Source organism: Phyllostomus hastatus, unplaced genomic scaffold (assembly GCF_019186645.2).
Source record: "Phyllostomus hastatus isolate PE091 unplaced genomic scaffold, TTU_PhHast_1.1 phas_contig_477, whole genome shotgun sequence".
In the NCBI taxonomy this organism is placed as follows: Eukaryota; Metazoa; Chordata; class Mammalia; order Chiroptera; family Phyllostomidae; genus Phyllostomus; species Phyllostomus hastatus.
This window is the reverse complement of record NW_025333889.1, coordinates 263,623-286,979: the sequence shown is the minus strand read 5'-3', so window position 1 is coordinate 286,979 and position 23,357 is coordinate 263,623. Positions and strand designations below refer to the sequence as shown.

Here is a 23,357-nt window from a genome sequence, read left to right as displayed (position 1 = left end):
CTTGGGTCCTTAGACGAAATCTGGGAGTCAGAGTGGTGGGGTCTGTCTGGCGAGGGACGTGGCGATGTGTTCCCCAGGGTGCACCTCTGCGGCGTCTCTGAGCTCTGGGCAGCATTTCCGTTCCCCGTGGTGTTTGCAGGCCTGCAAACCACACGCCCTGGACGTCCGAGGCGTCCCCCACACGGCCGCCCAGGAAAATGGCGCCGTAATAACAAACGCACGTGCCGGCCACACGGACGGCGCCCTGGTCTCGCGGTGGGGCGTCCTCGGAGACACACAGTGCGTGTGTGTGCTGCGCCTCTCTTCTCTGAAGTGGGAATGGAACCAGGAGTCTTTGCCTGCAGTTTTCAGGGGGGAAATCTTCTATAAACTGAATATAATTTGAAGTAAAATTTTGAACTTCAGAATAGCTTGTTACCTGAACTGCTCCCTAAACGTTCCGCTTGGATCAGTTGCTTGAACCTTGTGTTTGTCTCCAGGGGCCCTACCAGGACACGCTGGAGTTCCTGCTGGGTAGCAGAGATGAGTGTAAGAACTTCTGGAAGATTTGTGTGGAGTATCACACCTTTTTTAGGCTCCTCGATCAACCGAAGCCAAAAGCGAAAGCCGTCTTCTTCAGCAGGGGCTCCTCCTTCAGATACAGGTGGGGCTCCCCTACCCCTTGCACCCCGCTCCCCCGCCCCCCCCGCCGCCCGCCCCGGGCTCTGGCTGCGTGGTCAGGCTGGGAGCAGCAGTACCCCGGCCAGGAAAACGGTTGTGTCTCAGAGACTTGCACGCAGAAGGCAGCTGTTGTCAGACTAAGAAAGCACGGCAGGTGAAGTGGGGGCAAGCTGACTTAGTAAACACTTTGTTGAGAAAACCAGCGACGCTTACCGCAGAGCACGGCTTGGGGACGTACGCGAGGTTTACAGGGGGAGGTGGTCAGGCCTCACCGCCCTCTGCCTGCGGAGAAGTGAACGCCGCGGACAACTTCTCTTTGACGTCTAAACTTCCGCCCACAGCGGAAGGACTCAGAAGCAACTCGTGGACTATGTCCGAGACGGCGCCGCCAGGAGAACGCCCTACGAGAGGTGAGCTCTAGGGTCCTCAGGGGCCACGAGTGTGCTTTTAACACTAACACTTTAACTGTTTCAACCTTCACTTGAATAAAAGTCATTTCAAATTCACAAATGTGTGTTTTGACACTTGAGTTCTATTTCTTTTCTTATAGTGAATTTGTAATACCTTTATATAATTATTGTACAGAGGCACAGTATTTTAGTTTCTTTTTTAAAAAGATTTTATGTCTTTATTTTTAGACAGAGGGGAAGGGAGGGAGAAAGGGAGAGAAATATCAGTGTGTGGTTACCTCTTGCACGCCCCCTACTGGGGACCTGGCCCACAACCTAGGCACGTGCCCTGACTGGGGATTGAACCAGCGACCCTTTGCTTCACAGTCCGGTTCCCAGTCCACTGCGCCGCACTGGCCAGGACAGTATTTGAGTCTCCAGTGTGTTTAGCTTAGTGTGTATGTGCTCACACAGTCTGGTAAACTGCGTCTGAGCCCTCGCCTGTTTCTCGGCATGTGGGATTCTTCCTTCAGTGTGAGAGGACACTTCTCCCTCTTCTGGGACGCGTACTTCTTATTTTCTGTTGTCGTCTTTCGTTCCTCTGCCTGTTCCTGGGTAGATGCCTTCTGTCCGAGTCTCAGCCGTGTTTCTGTGTGAGCTCTTCCTCGGGCCCCCGGGTCAGAGGGGCTCACCGCTTGTTCTCTCTTCGCAGGAGACACAGCCGGGTGCGGACGCCCAGCCACGCTCTGACGGCAGAGCTGCCGAAGCAGGTGAGTCCCTCCTGGTCCCACAGACACCGCGTCAGTCACCTGCACCCTTTCGGGAAATGGCCTGGCAGTGGTGGCCAGGAGCCTAGGAATGGGCCGTGTCCCTTACGCAGCCGACCCGGGCCTCGGGCTCTGCTCACACAGAGGAGTCCCGAGCGAGGGGCAGGCTCTGGGCACGCGACGGCTGTCGCAGGCTCACCACAGCATGAGCGCAGCTCTGCGCGTCTGCAGAGCCCCGCTGAACCCCGAAACGGATGCACGGATGCAGGGGACAGACAGCTGGCGGGGCCGACCGCACGGGGCCATCCGTCCGCCCCCGGGGACAGGCGCGGGCTGCTTTTGTTCCCTCGCCTCAGCGACCGTCCCCTTCTCTCTGGGCGCGACCGCTGCTTGCGGCAGGAAAACCGCTGGGGGAATGTTGTTTCTGTTGAAAAGGCTTCATCAGCCGCGTGTCCGCCTGGGGAAGGGATTTGCCTCATTAGGCTGATTCCCTGAAGGGGATATTTTTGCTACTCTGGGCGGAAACTGAGGAAACCGGTTTATAACTCCCCTGTGTCTGGCACGAGCACAAGGGCGTCAGACAGAACCGCACACAGGCACCCGCGGTGCACGGAGAACACCCGGCGCCGGCCGACACGCGGCGGCAGTGCCCTGGGCCCTGCGCAGGCCGTGGGCGTCCCCTCCCCCCAGGCTCCTCCTGTCCCCTGTCGACCTTCCTCGGCCAGCCTGTTGTGGGGGGAACCCCACTCTTGCCGTGGAGATCACGACTGCTTGCTCTTGCGGCTGCGGAGTCTCACACTTGTAACGGTTACTCTTGCCCTTGCCGCTGACCCTGCTGAGCCTCTCAAACAGAAACATTCTCCAACTCTCCCAGGTGTGTTTCACACCTAGGAATTCCTTGTTAAGTCCACTGTCATTAGAGTAACTTATTTTTGTTTCTTTAACAAAGTTCAAATTTACGAGTGGTGGCAGTAGTCTAAAAACTACTTCTAAGCTTTCAGTCTCTGGTACCACTGCTGAAAAGCCACAGGCAGTGCCGAGGGTGGCCGAGGGAGGGACGGTGACGTCACAGACACTCGAGACAGACGGGTCTCAGGGCTGGGGGCGCCTGTCTTGTCCCTGAAAGCCCGGTCGCTGTTCCTCCCACCACCCACCGTCACGTCTGCCTCCAGGCGTCCTGCCCCGTCACCGTGTCGTCTGGTCACCCGTGGCCGGGCCACCCTCCTGCTGTGTGTGCACACGTGGCGTGGCGTGTTCTGCGGGCACAAGGGGGCTCGCTCCGTGTCAGGGTGCAGGGCGGCAGGCGGCGCAGTGGGTCTGCCTGACGTCTCTGGCCGCTGTCCTCGGCGTCTCTGTTGTGAGCCTCTGCCCCTCACCCTGGGGCTGCTCCGCCTCCTCCCAGTCGCCTTGGGCTCCGGGCCGCTTCGTTGCCTGTGCCCATCCACGCACCTCACCCCCTCGGGGTCGCTCTGGAATGAGCGTGGGGGGTGGGGGGGCCGCCTGCGCTGCCTCTCCTGCCAGCACTGTGCTGCGGGGCCTTGTTAGCCGAGCCGCCGGCTCAGTTCCTCTCCAGCTGACTCCCCCCCCCACCCCCGGGAAGCGGCAGACGCCCAGGAGCCTTCTGGCGCAACCTCAGGGTGCCACGGGTGCCGAGGCACGCAGGCTGCAGGCGGCCGCTGTCCTGGGAGGGCGTCTGTGTGCCGCAGGCTCGTGCTGCCACGGAGGAAGGGGCGGAAGGGCCCGGGTCCCGCCGGCACCCCGTCTGTGCGGCGAGGAGGGCGTCTGGCCGAGCGCTTCGCTGGGGAGGGCGCGGAGGTGGGAGGCTGGCTGGCTGGGCCCGGAGCGCCCTGCTGCCTCCCGTGGTGGTTTGTGAAATGATGTCCTTGTTCTTCTCTTAACTTTGACCCCCAGAGCATCTCGTTCACCGAGGGCCTCAGGACTCCTGTGTCCCCGCCGTCAACTCCTGCCTCCTGCTTCTCGGCCCCGGCCTCCCCTGTGGCCCCGCCCGGCCAGCCCGGTGCCCCGGACGCCCCGACGGAGCCCCCAGCCCCCCACACCTGGAGGCCGGCTGCGGAGAAGAGCTGTGCAGCCCCGGACGGCCCCAGCGCGAGACAGGCCCTGGCCCCCGGGCCCCCCGCGCTCCAACCTTGCCAAGGTGCCGGGTTCTGTCACGCTGCGAGGAGTCGCAGCCCCGGCGGTCCCAGGGGGCAGAGTCGCGGTGGCGCAGACCAGGGGGCAGCAGGGGCCGGCAGGGAGTGCAGCAGAGCTGCCGGTAAACACGAGCCCAGTGAGGGAGACCTGGCCGCGGGCTCCCCCTCCTCCACGGGGGAGTCCCCGCCCGAGCGGCAGGGCAGCCGGGGGGCCCCCGTTTTCACATTGACAAACGCCCCGCTGCAGGTGTCCGAGGAGTTCATAGACGATGACCCGGCAGACATCTCCTTCTTCGCCGGGGGGGCGGAGGCGTTCTCGTGCCCCTACGGCGGCTTGGCCCCCCGGGGCTCGCGGTGCGGCCGCCCGGGCTCCGCCCCGTCGAGCCCAGACAGGTGCTCCGTCGAGGCCGTGCCCGTGAGCCTGGAGCGTGGCTTTGAGTTTGGGGGTGAGGGCGGCTTCGGGGGCGTGCACCCCGCGGACACGTCGGAGCTGTTGGAGGTGAAGGCCCAGGCCAGCCTGATGCAGAGCCTGCTGAGCCCGTCCGAGAGCAGCTCCCTGGGCCACCTCCCGCTGCTCGGCCTGTCCGCCCAGCAGTCCGAGGCCAGCTCCATGGCCAACTTCCCGGCCTGCTCCGTGCGCTCCGAGGCCAGCTCGGCCTTCCAGTTCTCCGACATCCTCGACCAGCTGGAGCAGCTCAGCTGCCCGCCCACCACGGCCGACGACTCCAGCAGCAGTGAGGCCGACTCCTGGGGCTCCGAGCCCGAGGCACCCCTGGATGTCAGCCTGTTTTTCGGCAGCCCGTTCGCACCGGGCAGCGGGGAGAGGGTGGTTTTCGAGCTGCAGAGCAGTGTGCAGAGCGTGAGGCTGGGCGAGCGGGTGGACAAGAGCCCCTGCTGACCGCCCCGGCCTGCCCGTGCCCACCCGCTGCCCTCGTGCAGTCGGTGAGCGCGGGCCGCGGGCCAGGGAGTCCTCCTCCCCCTCCTGGATCTCTCACCGGCCCTTCTGATTTGAATGTCGCAGAACTGAAACTTCCACCTGGAACGATGCTTAAAGCTGGCCACCGAGTTTAACACAGAGGCTGCTGACCACCAGCCCCCCCGCAGCTGGAGAGTTCGCCTCGCAGCTCTGTTTTTCTGGTCGGGCCTTGACTCGGCTGGGCGCTGGTGCCGCCACTCGGGATGCCACGAGCCCTGGCGCGTGGACCCGCCTCCCGGGGCTGCCTGTTGGGACGAGGCACGCCGCCAAGGCTCCTCGGGACGGAGGCGTTGCCCGGCTTGTGCAGCCACCGCATGGAGTCCCGAGGGGGCACATCCTCGCGGCAGGCTCCCTGGGACTGCCCAGGGGTCCCGGTGCCGAAGACGCCGCCCCATCCGTGACTCCCAGGATGTCCGGGGAGAGTGCTGTGTGGGGACAGTGGGCCTGGGGGGTTGGTTGAACGCTCCTGGACTGTTTCCTTCTCCTGAGCTAGCGTGGGGCGTCACGGGGCTCTGCAGAAAGTAGAAGAACCAAACCAGACGCACTGGTTGGCCTCAGAGCCGTTTCGTTTGCACTGACGGAGTGGGTTCTTTGCTGAAGTGAACAGGCGTCCCGGGGACCCCCGAGTGTCAGGGGGCCCCCCTCTCCTCAGGAGAGGGGTCCCTTGGGCAGGGGCTGGGTGGCACTTGGCTGCCAGCCGTGTCAGCGGCCCGTCACGGACACAGGCCGTCCCCAGGCAGCGGAAGCAGCCAGGCTGAGGTGTCCATGCAGGCCCACGGCGCCCCGGTCCATGCGGCTGTGGGAGGGGCGGGTGCTCACAGCTCACCGTGCCCCGCGTGCCCGTCCTCGGACGGCCGGGAGACCGCCGCCGTGCGCCTGGCCCCGGCGTGCCCGCACTGCAGCCCCGGACGCGCGCCGGTCAGTGTGCTGGGATCTGGTTCTGTCTCTCGGGTCTTGTTGTTCATCTTCCTGCTCTCCCCTGGGGCCGCAGAACCACATTCGCAGGTTCCTGTTCCTCCGCGTCCTGTGGTGACTCGGGGCCTCCGGCCTCCGCTCCTCGTGAGACTGTGACTGCGTCTGGGTGGGCTTGCCGTGTGGCCCTGGGCCTCTCATGACGGTCTGTGTCTCCTCCTCAGTGCTGACCCGGGACCCCCAGGGTTGGGGCCAAATGCACTGAGTCATTTCCCACTTTCGTAGCTGCCTTAACCCGCCTTGCCTTCTTGCCCATGCCCTGGTCACTGGGCTGGTATCTGGGCTGAGCGGCTGCTGCCAGCCCCTCGGTCTCCACCCTCCCGTGAGCCGCAGGTGCTGGGTCGTGGACCCGCGGCGGCTGGCCGGCCTGTGTGGCCAACCTGTGGGGCTCTGGTGGTGAAGGTGACGTCAGCAGCCACTCACCAGAGAAGCATGTTTGGGACATTTTGTTTTTCCCTTTGTGTCCCCCAGAGAACAAACCTAGGAAGCAAACCTGGGGTCTGTACGGTGGAGACAATTACCAGGTTCCGCCGTCTAGAATGCTTTTCCAGGGCCTCGGCGGTCGGTCCTGTGCGGGCTGCCGCGTCCTGTTTCTGCTGCAGCCCGAGGACACTGCTGCCTGGCGACTTGTCCCCGTCTCCTTCGGGGACCCCCAGCACCGTGTGAGCAGGAGGCCAGAGGGGGGTGAAGCCGGCGATGCAGGCGGGGGCGGGGGGGCGGTTATAGAAGTGAGGGTGGGAGCACGAGGACCAAACCCATCCCCGAGCACTTCCCGTTCCGACCACACCCCGCCCCCTTCCTCCTGCTTCTGCAGAACTTCCCACGGTCCCCCGCTCGCTGGCGACCTTCCCTGAGTCTCCGCACGCACGCCATCTGAGACACACCGGCTCACACTCCCCCGGCCAGCGAGGACAGGCGCACGTCCACCCCTCGCCCCAAGTGCTTGCCACCGTCCGACTTGGTCCAGTCACGGCCCCACGCGTCTGGCTGCCGCACGTGGCTGGCAGCTCTTAGGTCCCCCGTCGTCGGAAGACCCCCTTTGTGCCAGTGGCTTGTGGAACGCAGGGGCCATGCTGATGGAGGCCCGTGTTCAGACCCAGGTTTGGCTTTTTCATGAGACCTGGATGAATTTTTACATTTTACTTCCCAGTGAGTTCATGGTAAGTTTACAGCTCCTCCTCTGCAGTGAAATCACTTTAAAATCATCTGTAGCTTCTCTGGTCACAGCCCACAGCTCTTCCTTTTTCTTCCGGGGGAGCACAGTGTGACCCCCACCCGAGAGGGGCTCCTTTAGGAACAGAGGAGAGCAGGCCCGAAGGACCACGTTTCCTGCCCGCGTCGTGGCTTTCTGCTGGTGGTGGGCCGCTCCAGCGGTGGCCTTGTTCTGCTCGATCCCAGAGAGAGGCGGCTGGCAGTAAACATCCAGACACCCACAGCAGCCCACACTGAGGGGCCCTGGGGGTCCTGGGCCCCCCGGGGGTGGTTGGTCGTGAGAAGAAGCCCCAGTGTCGTGCAGCGATGCTGCCTGGGCCGGGCGGTCCCAGCCCCCGAGGCCAGTGGTGGTTCAGACTCGCAGGGGACGTGTGGGTCCACGTCGGCAGGTGCTGAGAGTGTGTGGCTGAGAAGTGCCTGCGAGGTGTTGACGGTCTCGCCTTCGGTCTGCTGTCCCTTAGCTCAGACCAGGGCCTCACTGCTGACGGTAGCCGGCGCGTCGGTGCTGCCAGCTGCCCGCGTCCAGCACTGTCCCCTCACCACCACCCCTGGCGGGCTGTGCCTGTGGTCTCCACTGTGCCCACCTCTGATCGTGCACCCTGCTTCAGGCGGGGTGTTACGTGTATTAGCTGCCAAGTCCGTGTTTGTGGTCACGCTTGTAGACCCAGGTGCAGCTCGTCAGCCGGCACACGGATGTGCCCGTCTGACCACGGCGCCGCTACGCCGGGGGGCGCGCGCTGAGCGGGCGTGGTGCGCCGGGGGGCCCCTGTTTCCTCCACGTGCGGAGTCAGGTCAGGGCTCCCTTCCGCACTGAACACACATCTTAAAAATAGTAGTGATGGTAGGCAGATGGGGAGCAGAAACCGCACCCCAGAAGGCTTCCTCCGGAGACGTTTAACCCTGCGGGTTGTGTGCCTTTGCGGAGGCCCTTCGCGTTGCGTGGGCTCTGCTCTCGGGGCAGGCGCCCAGGGCTGCGGTGGGGGCCGTGTGGTGCACGTGTCAGTGTGTGAGCTGCGCCCCTACCTGTCACGTGCAGGTGACGTTTGATGCCAGTCCCCACACCTTCACGGCAGGGTCATTCCCTCTTGGTTCACGGGACCTGAAGAAATCCATTGCTAGAACAATTGCTTTACAGACAAAAATGTCATTGCTTTCTCAGGCACTAAAAATTAAGGATTTTAGTATATGTCTCCAAGGTCATGGAGCCTTACTTTGCCGGGGTTTGGCTTGACCCTTGTCCTGAAGGTACAAAGCTTGTCACCACGCGCTGTGGTGGCCGTTGTCAGCCCTTCGCATCCCACAGGGCCTGGCGCGCCCCGAGGTGCTGTCCGTGCGTGGAAGCATCCACACTCCCTTAGAAACTGGAGAGAAAAGGAACTGGCATTCCGTTACCCTGCGAACTTGTTCTTTCTTTAACGAGACATTATTTTGCCTGGTTTGTGGTACTTACAAAGCTTGTTTTCTATTGAAATTGCCTTTTATAAATCTGCAGATATGTACTAACTCAAAATTTTTTTAAATTGTTTATTCAATAAAATAAGGAAATATTTACTATGACCTTATAAACGGGCTTTTAGCTTTCTTTCTTTCCCTCTACTTGCTTACAGTTCTGATTGACGTAATTCAAGATTATTTCACATGTTAAATGAATCCCTTGAAAGATCTTCGGATTTTTAACATCTTCCCTGACGTCTCTCATGTCACGGGCTTCTGCGCAACAACCGGGCCCCTGGCTGTGCGGTTCTCTGTCCAGAAGTGGGCAGGAACCCCCCCAGAGGGGGGCGCGCTTCTCTCAGCGCCGGCCCCCCTTCCCCTCCAGTGCTCTCTGTCGCCGGACCATGGTCTGGACCCACGTGTGGGGGGCCCGTCCCGCACTGAGCCTGAGGCTCTGGCCAAAGGCAGCGCTGTCTGCGGCCTCGAGGGTGGACCCTGGGCTTGCCCTGTGCACAGAACACTCGCTCTCGGTCTCTGAAGTCTGGAAGGAGAGCGGACGGCCTAGACCCACCTGTGACGTTCCGGACGCTGAGCACTGCCGCTGCTGAGTCTTTCCCAGCTGGACGCTGGCTTCCCGCTCGGCCAGCACACTTCCTGCCGGCTCCCTGGAGCCGGCCCTGCTCTCAGGCCCCAGGAGAGTCACGGGGTTGGGGATACCCCACCCCCCTCCTCCCGGGCAGAGGCCTCAGGGCGTCTCGGGAGAGCAGGTCCCTCTGGGCTGCTTGGAGCAGCTCAGACACCTGGGGGAATGGGGTGGAGACCGGGGGACGCTGGTCCCCTCCCTGGCTGTCAAGGTCCCAGTGTGGCAGGGAGTAAGAGGCGCTGCACCAAGGCCCGGTGGCAGTGCCCTGCTAGGCGAGCGCCCGTAGGCACAAACTCCCAGGACCCCAGGTGGGCAGTCACTCCCCACTTAGAGAAGGTGGTGGGGAGTCCCCGAGGGTCAGCTCCCTCCCACGTCTGGCCGGCCCTGCTCCCTGACCAAGGCCACCACCACCCAGTGCCCCAGCTTGGGGCCGAAGAGGGGACGTGTCGCGCGGACCCTTGCAGAGTCTGTGTGGGGTGGACACAGGTTTTTAGGGGCTGCCCAGAGGCGCCTCTCGGCTCACGCTGTAGGCTGCCCTGTCAGCCGGCTGCCCCCGCACCGCCGTGCGTTCGAGGCACCTCACTGCAGGCGACATCTAGTTTATCTGAGTTGTCAGTTCGCTTGGGGGACCTTGCCACCATGGATCCAGTAGTTCGGAGAATTCGTGATCGTTCAGAGGAGTCACAGCTTCTCCAAGTTGGAGACAAAGGGTGTCATGTATTAGAACAAAGACATGGGGGGGGGTCCCCTGGGCCACCCGTGGGTGCGCACGCACAGAGGAGACCCCGTGCCTGGCAGGCACAGGACCAGACAGGTGGCCCCAAGTGTCGCTCTGTTGTAGCTCAGGGCGCCTGTTTTTCTTCTCAGGAGTCTTGATTATTTAGAGCAAAGCAAAAGAAAGACCAAAAATGCTTTTGGAGGCACTGCGTGTTGTTACCCTCCGACCTTTGGGTCACCACAGCCGCGTGCACACCTGCCACGTGGGCCCGAGGGCCGGGCGCCGCTCCGAGCTCGTGGGCACCGCCCACAGAGGGGCCACACCCCGTGCCAGGTGTCACCTGCCTTTCGCAGAAGAACGGGGAGCTGGTGTCTGTGGGAAGACGCGGTCTGAGATGAACTGAAAGGAGGGCCCCTCAGGAGTCATTTCTCCACCTCCCGCTTCTGTCTTGGAGCCAAACTCTGTGTAAAGTGCCTCGTGACATCTAGTCCAAAAACGGAGCCCAAGATACTTCTGTGCTAACTCGGCGACAAGCTCACGTTTCCCTGGACTCTTCGGACGAGTCGGCCTTTTCCTTTACTCACTGGATTAACGAGCCGTTGTTCAAGCTGCAGGAGCTTCCGGACCCCACACCTCATGCTTTCAGTCAACCTTCAGATTTCACCTTGAATCTTCCAAACTGGAGCTCATTCTTCCTCCAGCATTAGGCAAAGTTTTTCAAGATTATTTATTACAGAGATTTGAAGAAGAGGATTTAAAGGTATACGGTAAAAGTAAGCTTAACCTCGAAATGTGGTGTCTGTCTTACGTTGCCTAGCTAGACAAAGAAAGTGAAGGTAAGCACCAAAGTATGATACTGTGCTTTTTGAAATGACATTCCAAACACTATACGAATCAGAAGTTTTTGGAAATGATGAATGCCACAAAGAAAATCAGCTGCCACAGGTGCGCACTGCTGACCGCTTGAAACAGAGTTTTTCGTGTGTGTTTGTCACTCGCAGCTCTGAGAGCAGAGCCTGCCTGTGAACACGGGTGGACAGCCCGATCCGCTGCAGCAGAAACCCAGAGCTCCGCAAAACAACTACCATTTGCGTCTGTCATTTTCAGCAACTTGATTTCGAGAGTTGAAGAATTTTCAAAAATTCTGCCTGCGACTGGAGGACTCAGGCGTCCTGGACGCCGGGCCGGGCTAGAAGCACACGCCGGGTCTAAGTGGACCCTGCAGTAGGGACTCGGGTCGCTCAGAACAGGGCTGACTCCTGCCTCCTGTTCCTAGAGCACCCGGCGCAGACACGGGGTCTGTTTTTACAGATAAATTTCAGAGTAATTCCTCACTGTGTCAGTTAAAGCTAAACGCAGTCCGTGGTACCTAAAACGTGATGTTCAGCACTTTCAAAATCCTGAGGTCCTCTGCCTTCTACCTGTGCGCTCCCATGTGCGTGGAGGATGTGGGCGGGGTTTCCCAAGACGGCGTGACGGCGGCACTGGGCCACACCAGCGTCCCTTCTGGCGAGACGCCTGCCCAGCCGAGGCACACTTGTGTGCTGGTGTGCAGTGTGCACTGGTGACTCACACACAGTAGGAAGACTGGCCACGCCGGCTGGGGTGGGGGCCTGGGGGTGCGCTCAGGCCGCCTGGGCGTCAATGAGCCCTTGCTTGACAAAGTATCTCCCCGCAGATCTGTCGGCCTCTCTCGCGGGTTTGTGTTTGCGGAATGTCAAGGAGGTGTGATTTACAACATCGTGCTGCAGCTGACAGATGTAATAAAAACAAACGTTCAAGGGCAGTTTCTGGTACTTTTTAATTTGTTGGCTGCATTGTAAGTTGACGGTTTTCGTGAGACGATAGGAACCGGCAGCGCCAGCCGTCGAAGGATGACTTCCAGCCCCCAGGTGAGCGGCCCGTCCCGAAGGGGTGTCCTCTCTCACGCTTTCTCACGGAGGGGCTGGCCACCGGGCGCCACGCCTGCGGTCTGCCGGCTCTCCCGGCCCCTGCCGGCTGGCCGGCTTCCGTCCGTGGGCACACCGTCTCCTTAGCCTCCACCTGCTATCGAAAAATAAAGTCAAGTTTCGCAGCTGCTTTCTGGTAAACCGCCCGCAGGGAGCTGCTGTGGGACTGCCCGTCTCCGGGGGAGCTGCCGGACGACTTGGTGCTCAGCAGTGACCTGGCACCTGCTTCGTAGCCGATGCGTGTGACACACCTGGGCTCTCACGTCTGGGACAGTACAACTGTGAAGAATGAATAGATGAGGTGTTAGTCACCTCTAGACGTTTCTTCCTAAATTCTCAATGTGTGGAAGTATCTCATTATGTGATTTTGGGCTTATTAGGGACAAAAAGGATTTTGGAGACAAACCCCAAACAGCTGGTCTTTGGACACCTGCTCCCTCTCCAGTGGGCGGAGGCTCTGCTGGGTTTCGGCCCTTCAGAACCAGCAGAGTCTACCCAGCCTGGGGCGGAGGAGGGGCGGGGGAATTTTTTGTTATTTTAAGGTTTCTTGGCATGTTTTAAATGTATAATAAAAGCAAATTCTAATAAACTGGTGGTTAATAATGTCCTGTCTTGTCCGGGTTGTCTAGTGTGAGGGGTCTTTTTCATCGTGCTTTCAATCTGCTGGTCGTGAGACATTCCGGAGGGAACTGCCGTCCTTACGCTGGTAGCTCATCTTCGGAAGCACCTCGCTGGCACCCAGGCTCCAGATTTGTCAATGTGAAAAAAGGGTCCCCTCCAGGCCTCCGCCACCTCAGAGGGCTGCCTAACCCTCCTGGTCCAGTTGACAATGCCCGTGTCGGGAGCAGGAAACAGGCACCCTGGGTGTTCACGAAACTGCTCTGAGCCGTCCCGCCTGCACACGCACTTGTGTGGTTTAGGCCCCATAACCCGAGCTCTGGTTTAGAAACTGGTCCCTGCAGGTGACCGCACCTGCGGTCTCCAGCGGTCATGTTGGAGGGCCTTGCTCTGAAGCCGTGCGGAGGAGTGAGCAGCACCTGGGCTCAGGTCAACTTACTTCTATTCCGGCATTCGTAAGCTGACCGAATCAGTTAGATATAACGGTAGTGTGGGTGTTAAAACACCAAATATTTGGAAACTAAGACAAATTTGTGTTTTAAGGAGCTTTTAAACAGCAGCTAAATTTCTTTTTAAAACTCTGCTTTAAAGGTATCTTTAAAAATTCAGCATTTAATAGTTACTGATTTTGCATGGGGAGATATTAGAAATAAACATTTGAGAATTAAAAAAAGAATGGATAAGAGAACTTATTACAAAATGTATGCTAGAATATGCTTCATCGTTAGCCTCCTTAGAACAAGACCAAAATGTTGACTTCTGACTAGTCAAAAGCAAACATGGTTTCAAGAAGGACGAAAAAAAAAAGCATTAATTTCTCATGGTATAATTGTAGAAAACCAAAATAAATCTTTGTTCATGAGAAATTCAAAGAAACAGAAAACAGTATAAATAGTTGTGTTTTTTTAATGACTGGTTCATGAATCCGGCCTTACAGTAGACATCTCTTCCAGATGTGTTAGCACCAGTCTGACAGTCTCCGATTTGTACGCAGAAGGTGCCCCCCCTGACTCCCGCACTCACAGGCGTGTACGGCTGACGTTATCAGCCACCCCCTCTCGAGAGCAAAGAGAAGCCCCTGGGACTCCACGGAGCCCCGGGGACCCAGACACCTGTGGCTGGTGTCTGTGAAAGCGGATTGGTCAGCCATCAACCTGCCTCCTGCTCACTGTCTGTCATGTTGAGAATTGCGTGTGGTCGAGGTTTATTTACAGTTTCCAAAGTGCCTAGCGGCGGTAGCGGTGTAAGGCTGGTGTGGGCTGACACCTGCTGAGAAACGTGGTGTCTGGCCCGCACCCTGGCCCTTTCTCACTTCTCACTCCGTCCCCTGCCCCATTCAATTCCAGGCCTTCCCGTGGACAGTGCTCAGCCTCCTCCCTCCGCCCGGAAGAGCCCCCTGAGCCTGAGCCCTGCGTTTCAGGGGACTCTGGGCCCAGCCGAGCAGGGCTCCTTCCCACTCCTGAGCCCTGGCCTTAGCGACGCTGGCGGATCCAGGACGGACGATGAGGAGCTGAAACACAAGGTGGGCACCACCCCAAGCAGGGGGTTTGATGCTGGTGGGCCTGGGTTTGCAAACTTGCGGCCGGGAAGCCTGGGCCGGGGAGGCGCTGGGGCTTACATCCCTACACCCGGGTCTGCTGAGCGGAAGGAGACGGTGGGCTGGCCTCCCTAGAGAAACTGCGTCCTGGGTCCTGCGACTTCCAGAGACTTCCAGGACCTTCGTAAGGGTGCCTGGCAAGCGTGGGCTCCCAGTGCTGGGCTGGATCCCAGGGATGTGGCGGGAGCGGGCAGGCCCTGGGGGAGCCCTCACCCCATAACTGGGGGAGGTCTGGTGTGCAGGGAGGGTTTGCTGGGGACCTGTCCTGTCTGGGGCAGGGGCGGCACAGGAGCCAATGGATGAGTGGGTGCTGGAGGCGTGTCCTCGAGTGTTGTTGCCAGGGAGGGGTGCGAGGGGTGGATTTAGGGTGGAAAGTGGGGGTGACCTTCCTGCAGTTTTCTGCCTGTTGTCAGGGATGGGGTGGGGCAGGTGCTGAGAGGTCAGGTAGAGAGTGCAGGGCTCAAGAACAAGGTGGTGGCCAGAGGTGGTGGCACGGTGGCCTCCTGGCCGTTCCTGCTCTCGTGGCTCTGGCCTGCAGCCTGGGCTGTGTCATGGTTGAGGCAGTCAAGGTCAGGTGGGTTGGGAGGGGGACACATGAGGAAGGACAAAGGGTCCAGGGAATTGGACATTTGGGGAAGAGGGTGGTTATAATAATGGGCTGTGGGCTGTGGACTGTGTGGGCCCCAGGGTGCCGTGGAGAAGGAAAAGCCAGGAGCCCTCTGTCTGTTCCCCTGCACAGCATGGAGGCCCTCGGGCCACACACCTGAAGGAAGCTGGGCTGGGCCCGAATAGTGGGTCCCTGCCTCACAGGTGTCTGCCCCGTGGGCAGCTGTCATCTCGATCACCTTAGCACCCCGTGTGTTTCCTCCTGAACTGGCCAGAGAGCATGCTGCGTCAGGGCCTCCGTGAGATTCCTCAGCGGTGGGGTGCGGCCCTTCCCAGGACAGGGAGCCCCCCCTGCAGACCCCTGTCCTTGTGCCGGGTCCCCTGGGCCCACTTCAGGGACAGCGGCCCCGGCATGGAAAGCCTGCCGTTTTACGAGGTGTGAGCGCCTTACGGCTTCCAGCCGAGGACCCCCCCCTCGTAGTCAGGGCCTCGTGGACAGCGGGCAGCCCCAGCCCTCAGGCCTCCGTCTTGGCCATGTTGCTTTGATGCCATAACAAAAAGGGCTTGGAGGAAAACTGTTTAAAACACGGAATTATAATTTGCTACTTTCTGTATTAATACAGTAGTTGACCTGCAGGTGGTTCTGTAGGTGATGGCCTCTGACACCTGACGCTTGAAGGTAACTGGGCTGATGGTGGGTGGCTGTGGCCTTTGTTACCCAGACCTGGCATTCACTGTGTAGGCACCTCACAGAGTGGGACCCTTCCCCCACTTCTCACCCCTGCTGCCTCCTGACTTCTAGCCATGCGAGGCTGTGATGCCGTGTGTCCCGGGCTACATATAAAAGCCGGGGTCGAGCATAGTGGGCTCCTAGGGTGGCACTTTCCTCACCTCTGCCCCCTAGGCCTGCGCAGGGGCTGACCCAGAGCAAACGTGGGCGTGCGGCAGAGTGACCAGCGCTCTGAGCTGGCTTTGTGCATCGGCGTCCCCAGTGAGGCCCCAGCCCCCAGGTTTTCTGATGACCCCCTGGCAGCACCCGGGCAGCCTGAGTCCCTCAGCCCCTGGGTGTGCCCGGGGTGTGTGTGTGTTGGGCTGTTCGGCTGTGTGGAGAGAGAGGGGCTGTGACCGTCCCTCAGGGGCACGCTTGAGGCTGGTTCCCAGAACCCCCTCGTCTAGTCACCAGCGTCGCCCACCTGATGCGCCGTCCTCCTCCTTTCTAGTAGAAATTGCTGAGGCCCAACAACGTTCAGAAGGCGTGAAAGCTGCAGGTGGCCAGTGCTTCCCTCCAGGCACAGGGGTGAGGCTGAGAGCAGTGGCCAGGGTACCACCCTCGGGCTCTCGGCTGCTTCTTCCAAGACAGGTGGCAGGAATCCGCAGAAAGCGTGGTCCCCTCCTGCGCTTCCCCTCCCACCACCCAGCCTGGCTGCAGTGGAGGAAGTGGAGGTGTGGGTGGACTGCTTGGCCCTCTCCCCACTGAGAAGGTTCCCGAGTGCTGGAGACGGGCCAGCCCCGCCCCACGGGCAGGCTGTCCGAGACTGCTCCACTCCGGGTGTCTCCTTGTCACTACCTGGTGGCGCCTGTGACACTGCCATGATCCCATTAGTGATGCGGCGGCGGTTGTGTTTCCGAGAGCCTCCACCCTCCACCCTCCAGGGGAGGATGTGGTCTAGAACCCCCGGTGGCCTGTCTCCTTGGCTGGCACTCGGGCCAGAGCAGGACAGCGGGCCAAGTGCGGCAGTCAGGAAGCCCCGGGCTGGCCGCAGGGGACCGAGCCTCCCAGACTGTGAGTGTGGGCCTCTCAGGGCGGCTCATACCCACAGAGCTCACTGGTCATGTCACGCTCAGGTGGAGATACAGCACTTTAAAGAGATCTTACTCAAAAAATAAAAAGAGATCTTACTAAGTTTGGATTTGAAAAAGCCATTTTTTTAATAGCATGAAGCCAAAAAGAAAGAAAGAAACGGAAAGGTGACCCTGCTGCTCTGTGGGGAAGACGGCCAGAGCCCTGGACCCCAGGCCCCGGGCCTCCCGGGGAAGGCCGCCGGGATGGGGCACCTGCGACCTCAGAGGAGGTCCTCGTGGCGACTCCCACTGAGTCCGTTACTGGGGAAGAGCCAGTGTGGGAAGTGGCCAGCAGACTTCCACACTCAGCGTTTCGGGGGAGGCCAGCAGGACATGGGCTCTGAAAGGCACTGGGCGTGCGGACTGTCCCCGGGGGCAGAGACGTCGGTGCCTGACAGAGGCCAGTCGCATCGTGGGCTCCAGGGCTCACAGGAAGAACACGCCTTTGTCATCGCCTCTCCTAAACCTCGTCTAGGCGTGGGGTCACATGGAAGGTGATGTGGGCCCCCAAATGTCCGCCTCAGGCCCAGCCTCCCCTTCTTAGCTGCAGACCCCTGTGCCAGACCCCTGTGCTGCTGTCTACAGTAAAGCACAACAACTCCCCGGGTGCCAACCGGACCCCTGACTTTCCTCCCCAGCCCTGTCACCCGCAGGGTTCAGCAGCTCTTTCCCAATGACTTGGACCCAAACTTGCCCCCTTCGTGGCGGAAACTCGAACCTCCAGCCCCACCAGAACTTGACCCTTAGAGTGCATCCAGGGCCCCACCCTCATCTTGCCACTCCCGGCCCCTGTTGCCCAGCCAGGGTGGGAAGAGGCCTGAAGAGCGGGGCTCTCCCAGCCTGCACCACCCCAAGATCCCTGTGTTCCTGCCAGTGGCCAGCTCTCCCACTTTGTACCCACCCTTGTCCTTGATCTCTGACCTGTCTCCCACTACCCAGTCTCCAGCCCCGCCCTCTCCACAGGCAGCCTGTCTACTCTCTAGAGCAGGTGTCCAACCTACAGCCCGCAGGCCACATACAGCCCAGGATGGCTATGAATGCAGCCCAACACAAAATTGTAAATTTATTTAAAACATTATGAGATTTTTTGTAATTACGTGTCACAATGTACTTAGTGTGTGGCCCAGAGACACCAAAAGTTTGGACCCCCCTGCTCTAGAGGCCTCGGGTGCCCCACCCCCTCCTGCTCTGCTTCGTGTCCAGAGCCCTTCTCTGCTGTTCTGGGTGACTTCCCCATCAGCCTGTGCCATGCCTCTTGGCATCAGCGCCAGGACAGGGACCTGTGTTCCTGAGCCCATCCCAAGCGCCTCTGGCACGTGCTTCATAGGTTTTTTCATGGCAGGCGTGAGGACAGATGGCCTCCGAAGTCCTCAGCCTGATGGAGCAGCAGCCTTGCAAGCATGCAGGGATAGAGCAGGACCACTGACTTGCAGCTGGAGAAGGAAGGAGAAGGAACCATTGAGCCAGAACACTGAGAGCTGGGCACTGGGTGTGGGGGTACCCAGGTGCCGAGGGGTGCGGCGTGGCCCTTCCTGCTCCTGAGGGACCCACCCTCGCTGGCTTGCCTGCTGGCATCTGCACGTCCGGCAGGGGCCCTGATGGGGATTTAAGAGCTCCAGAGCCAGGCTATCTCTGGCCCTCTGAGCGTGTCAACCACCTAGTGCTCTAGCAGGGCACAGCTAGATTGTACACTGACAATTTTAATGACTTTTTGTGAGTTAGACTTGTTTATAGCTGCATATATGCATATATACACACTCAAGTGTCTGTGTGTTGACTAGCTACATTCCTGATAGTGATAGCTGAACAATCGTTTCATCACAAAATCAATAATAAACTTCAGTATATGTTGATATTTGAACAGCATTTCTTTTCTCAAATAACATAAATGACAAAAGCAGGTGAAAGAGTTACAACCAAACTTATGTTTTCACCCAGAAGGAAATCTTTTTAGGAATTATGGATGAAACTGCATTACGATGTTAACTTGAACAGAAAAAAGTGAGTGTCGTGAACATTGGTGATGTGGCTGACAGACATGTGCTCACTGTCTGTGCTTCTTGTAGTGCCCAGGAGCGGATGAAGCCTATTTCATTGCAAAGGAGATTCTTGCTACGGAACGAACATACCTGAAGGATTTAGAAGTTATTACTGTGGTATGAAAACTAAGTTCTTTATTATTTTGATTTTCTTTTTTTAAAATATTTTATTTGTATATATTTAGAGAGGGAAGGGAGAGGGCAAAGAAACTTTGATGTGTGGTTGACTCTTGTGCTCCCCCTACTGGGCACCTGGCCAGCAACCCAGGCATGTGCCGAGTGGGAATTGAACCAGCGACCTTTTGGTCTGCAGGCCAGCACTCAATTCACTGAGCTATGCCAGCCAGGGCTATTACTCTGATTTTCTTAACTCGAAACCAGAGACAGAAGAGCCCTCCTAAGAAAGAGCTCTCTGACATTATGAGATCTACATGTATTCATTCTGTGAAACATATTTGCCTTAAAGAACGTCTGACTCAAGTCAGAATATTGGTTGAAACTGGGAATGTATGTATTTGAAACTTTTCATCCAGAATTGTTCTCCTATATTGTGAAAACTTGGTGGCCAGTCCAGAGGACAAACACGGCACTGATGTGAGCACTCCTCATGGAGACTCTGAGATCAGGGCTGGCTGTGCTACGGCCACAGACCCTCATGGGGAGATCCCTCAGTCACACTGAGCTCTTCCCGCAGTGGTTCCGCAGTGCGGTGGTCAAGGAGGACGCCATGCCTGCAGACCTGATGACCCTGCTCTTCTCCAACATAGACCCCATCTACGAGTTCCACAGAGGCTTCCTGCGAGAGGTGGAGCAGCGGCTGGCACTCTGGTAACACCTGCCCCTGCACCGCCCATGGGGCCCCTCCCGCGTCCCCATCGCTGCTTTCAGGAACTTCCCACCACTAGAAATTTAATTCACAAGAACCATTATTTCACTGAGGTATATTTTTTAAACTTGTGGGGAGGAGTAGACACATAACAATCACTTTTACTCTTCATTTTCAAAAGAATGAAACAAGTTAAAAGTATATGGTTCTATTTTTGCCTGATGACTGTCTTGTAGAGAATGGCCACCATGTAATGATGGTTTCTGTCAAGTATAGGTCTCCACCGTGAAGCATCTCTTTGTCGTCCTGGCTATGACTGCAACAGCTGGTTGCCTTAGATTGTCACAGTGCGTCTCCTTCGCTTTCTCCGGTTTTGATCGTATTTGTCCATCTCCGCTCCAGGGAAGGAGGACCTTCCAGTGCCTTTGCCACTGGCGATAATCAGCGAATCGGAGACGTCTTGCTCAGGAACATGCATCAGTTAAAGGTAGCACCGATCTGTGTGGTGACTGACTCTGGACCCAGGAACTGACTGCCCAACACCAGTGTAGCCCTCACAGCAGCATCGCCCTCAGGACAGCGATTCCCCTCAGGGTGTCGTTCTCCTCAGGACAGCATCCCTCTCATACAGGGTTCCCCTCTGGACAGTAATTCCCATCGGGGCAGCGTCCCCATCAGGACAGCGATTCCACTTAAGCAGCACCCACTGAGGGCAGTGTTCCCAACAGGACAGCGATTCCTCTCAGGGTGTCGTTCTCCTCAGGACTGCGTGCCCCTCAGGACAGCCTTCTCTTCAGGGCAGCGCCTCCCTCAGGGCAGAGTTTCCTTCCAAGCAGTGTTCCCATAAGGGCAGTGTCCCCCTCAGGGCAGCATTCACTTCAGGGCAGTGTCCCCCTCAAGATAGTATTCCCCTCACAACAGCAGTTCCCTCAGGACAACCATTCCCCTCTGGACGGGGATTCCCGTCAGGGCAGCATTCCCCTCAGGACAGCGATCCCCTCAAGACAGTGTCCCCCTAAGGACAGTGTCTCCCCTCAAAATGGTGTTCCCCTCACAACAGCATTTCCTTCAGGATAGCATTCCCCTCAGGGCAGCCTTCCTTTCATAACAGCAATTTGCCTCAGGGCAGTGTCCCCCTCAGGATAACCATTCCCCTCAGGGCAGCATCCCTCTCACTCAGCATTCCCCTCCGGACAGTGATTCCCTTCAGGGCTGGCAATTCACCTCAGGACAGCGATTCTGTTACAGAACAGACCCTGGGGGTGAGATGAACGATACACTATCGATACACTATTAGCGAAAGGACCCCCGCTTTTGCTCTAGAGGTCCTGCCTCACCTACTAGGTTCATTATGCCCGCCACCAGAGGAAAGACGTCTCTCAATGCCAGAGATTTGTGAAAAGTAAAGGAATTATTTTTTAAAAGCTATACAGACTTAGAGTAATGACTTAATGTTTTCATTAAAATATCAAAGTCCTTTTGGATACCCACAGACACACAGTCCTTCCTTCTCCCCTTTGCCAGTCCGGGTACCATATCTCAGGAAAAGAAGTAAAAATCCATGAATCAGGCTCCCAGCACCATCAGCTGTTTCGCCGCCGCCATCTCCAGTTAATCCAGAGCCATGTGGCACCTTCTCATGGTCCGCCAGCAAGAGCCTTTCACCCCTTTTCTTCCAGGCAAAGTCTCTCCTGCTGCCTAACCCACGTGACAAAAGGGAGCACCCCCAAGCTGTGTGCTCCCTAACTCTGGCCCAGGCCGCAGGGTCCCCCCTTGCATGGCCTCCACACCTGGGTTTAAATCCCAGCGCCAATCCTCCTCTGCAGCCCCTCTTCCGGCTCCGCCCACAATCAGTCACACCTGCCAGCATTCCCGCATTCGTCCAGCTTTCCTGGGCTGCCGCAGTGAGTGCGCACAGCTGTGGCCCGTGGCGTGGGGCCAATCAGCTCCAAGCTCTCACGCAGGCGCTGTAGCCAGGGGGAGTTGCCTCCCAGTTACACAACCTGGGTGGGAGTCACTCCCATGCCTCTGGCTCAAAGCGTGGCCACAGCTGTTTAACATATCCATGAAACCAGTTAAAGGCTGTAGATGTGTTAAACGACCATGCCAGCGGTCAGCTGCAAAGCTGTTGCCTGTGCAAAACAGCTCTCAGTGGCCCTGCTCCACGTGTCCCATCCCCAGCTCAGACTTGTTGGGGGTGGGGTGAAGATATGTATTTTTCTAATATTTTCTGGACACCTTGAATTCTGGACCCTATTCCAAATCCCTATTTGCCCCCCCCCCACCCCCACTCTTGGCTGTACCCTGTTACAGTTCCCCTCAGGGCAGCCTTCCTTTCAGGACAGCATTCCACTTAAACAGCATCCCCTGAGGGCAGTGTTCCCAACCAGACAGCGATTTGCCTCAGGGCAGCGTCCCCCTCAGGACAGCCATTCCCCTCAAGGCAGCATTCACCTGAGGACAGCATTCTCTTCAGGGCTGTGTCCCTCTCAAGACGGTATTCCCCTCACAACAGCATTTCCTTCAGGACAGTATTTCCCTCAGGGCAGCCTTCCTCTCAGGACAGCAGCAGCGCCCCTCAGAGCTGTGTTCCCCTCAGTCGGGTTCACGTCAGGGTTTTGCTGACCTCACAGCAGCTTTCCCTTGAGGTCCATGTTTTTCTTAGGACAACATCCCGCTCACGGTATTGTTCCCTTTCTGTCAGCATTTCCCTGAGAAGGGCACGGAATTCAGAATGGAATTTGCCTCAGGACAGAGTTTCCCTGGGAACAGTGTTCTCCCCACAGCAGCACTCCTCGGAGACCACCGATCCCCTCAGAGCATCGTCATTCCCACCCAGAGAGCTTTCCCCTCCGCAGCATTAGTCAGGACAGGGTTCCCTTCAGAGCTGCCTTCCCCTGAGAACATTCAGTATCATTCACCTCAGTACAGTGTTCCTCTCGGGACAGTGCTCCTCCCCTAGCTGCATTTGCTCTAGACAGTGTCCCCGTTAGAACAGTGTTTTAGGAGCAGCGTTTCCCCTCAAGGCTGCAATCTCAGAAGGGCATTCCTCTCAGGATGGTGTACCTCTCAGCACAGCTTTCTCCTCAGAGCATTGACCCCTCGGGGCCTGCAGTTCCACTCAGACTTCCATTCTCCTCAGAGCAGCGTTCCCCCTCAAGACTGCATTTCTGTAAGGACAATATCTCCCTCGGAGCAAGGTTCCCCATAAGTGTTCTCTGAGGTTGGATACCCACCAGGACAGCATTCCCTTCCGGGCAGCCTCAGCCTCAGGAAGCCGTTTCTATCAGGAGCCTTTCCCCTCAGAGCGACATGCCTTACAGGATGGTGTTCCCCTCAGAGTAGACATCCCCTTAGGACAGTGCTTCCATCTAGTTTTTACACTTTAGAGACAGAGTCCTCTCAGTGTGCTGTTCCCTCTGAAGAGTGTCCCCCCAGACTGGTGGCGTTATACTCAGAGCAGCATTTTCCTCGGGATATCATTCCCACCAGAGTCGTGCTCCCCTCAGAATAGTGTTCCTTCAGGACATCGGTCCACTCAGGACAGCCTCTCCCTCAGAGCAGTATTCACCGCAGTGCAGGGTCCTCCTCGGAAACTCCTTTCTCTCAGAATAGTGCTCTCTCAGAGCAACCTTCCCTCAGGGTAGCATCCTGTGAGCACTGCAACCCCTCAAAGCAATGCTCCCCTCAGGGCAGCACTCCCCTTAGAGCATTCTTTTCCTCAGGACAGCATTGCCTTCAAGACAGCATTCTCCTTAGGACAGCATTTCTATCAGGATAGCATCACCCTCAGAAGGCTGTTTCCTCTGAGCAGCAACCCCTCAGGAAGGCCTTTGCCTCAAAACAGTAGCATTCTCCTCAGAACAACATTCCCCTCCTGATGGTGTTCCCCTTGGAGCATGTTTCTCCTCGGGAAGCTGCGACCCTCAGCACCACATCAGAGGGGAAGCATGTGCTGA

General features: G+C 58.2%; 1 protein-coding gene across 3 annotated transcripts in view; it reads left to right on the top strand.

Annotated features, from left to right (window-relative positions):
* The window catches only part of FARP2 (FERM, ARH/RhoGEF and pleckstrin domain protein 2), an 81,872-nt gene that overhangs the window by 42,022 nt on the left and 16,493 nt on the right, over positions 1–23,357 (top strand). For all 3 annotated transcript variants that reach the window (XM_045845661.1, XM_045845660.1, XM_045845662.1), the window contains 8 exons: positions 480–643; positions 1,002–1,070; positions 1,762–1,819; positions 3,728–3,971; positions 13,835–14,010; positions 18,600–18,689; positions 19,267–19,400; positions 19,801–19,885. In XM_045845661.1, coding sequence (XP_045701617.1) covers positions 480–643; positions 1,002–1,070; positions 1,762–1,819; positions 3,728–3,971; positions 13,835–14,010; positions 18,600–18,689; positions 19,267–19,400; positions 19,801–19,885 — 1,020 coding nt within the window. The remainder of the gene's footprint in view (positions 1–479; positions 644–1,001; positions 1,071–1,761; positions 1,820–3,727; positions 3,972–13,834; positions 14,011–18,599; positions 18,690–19,266; positions 19,401–19,800; positions 19,886–23,357) is intronic.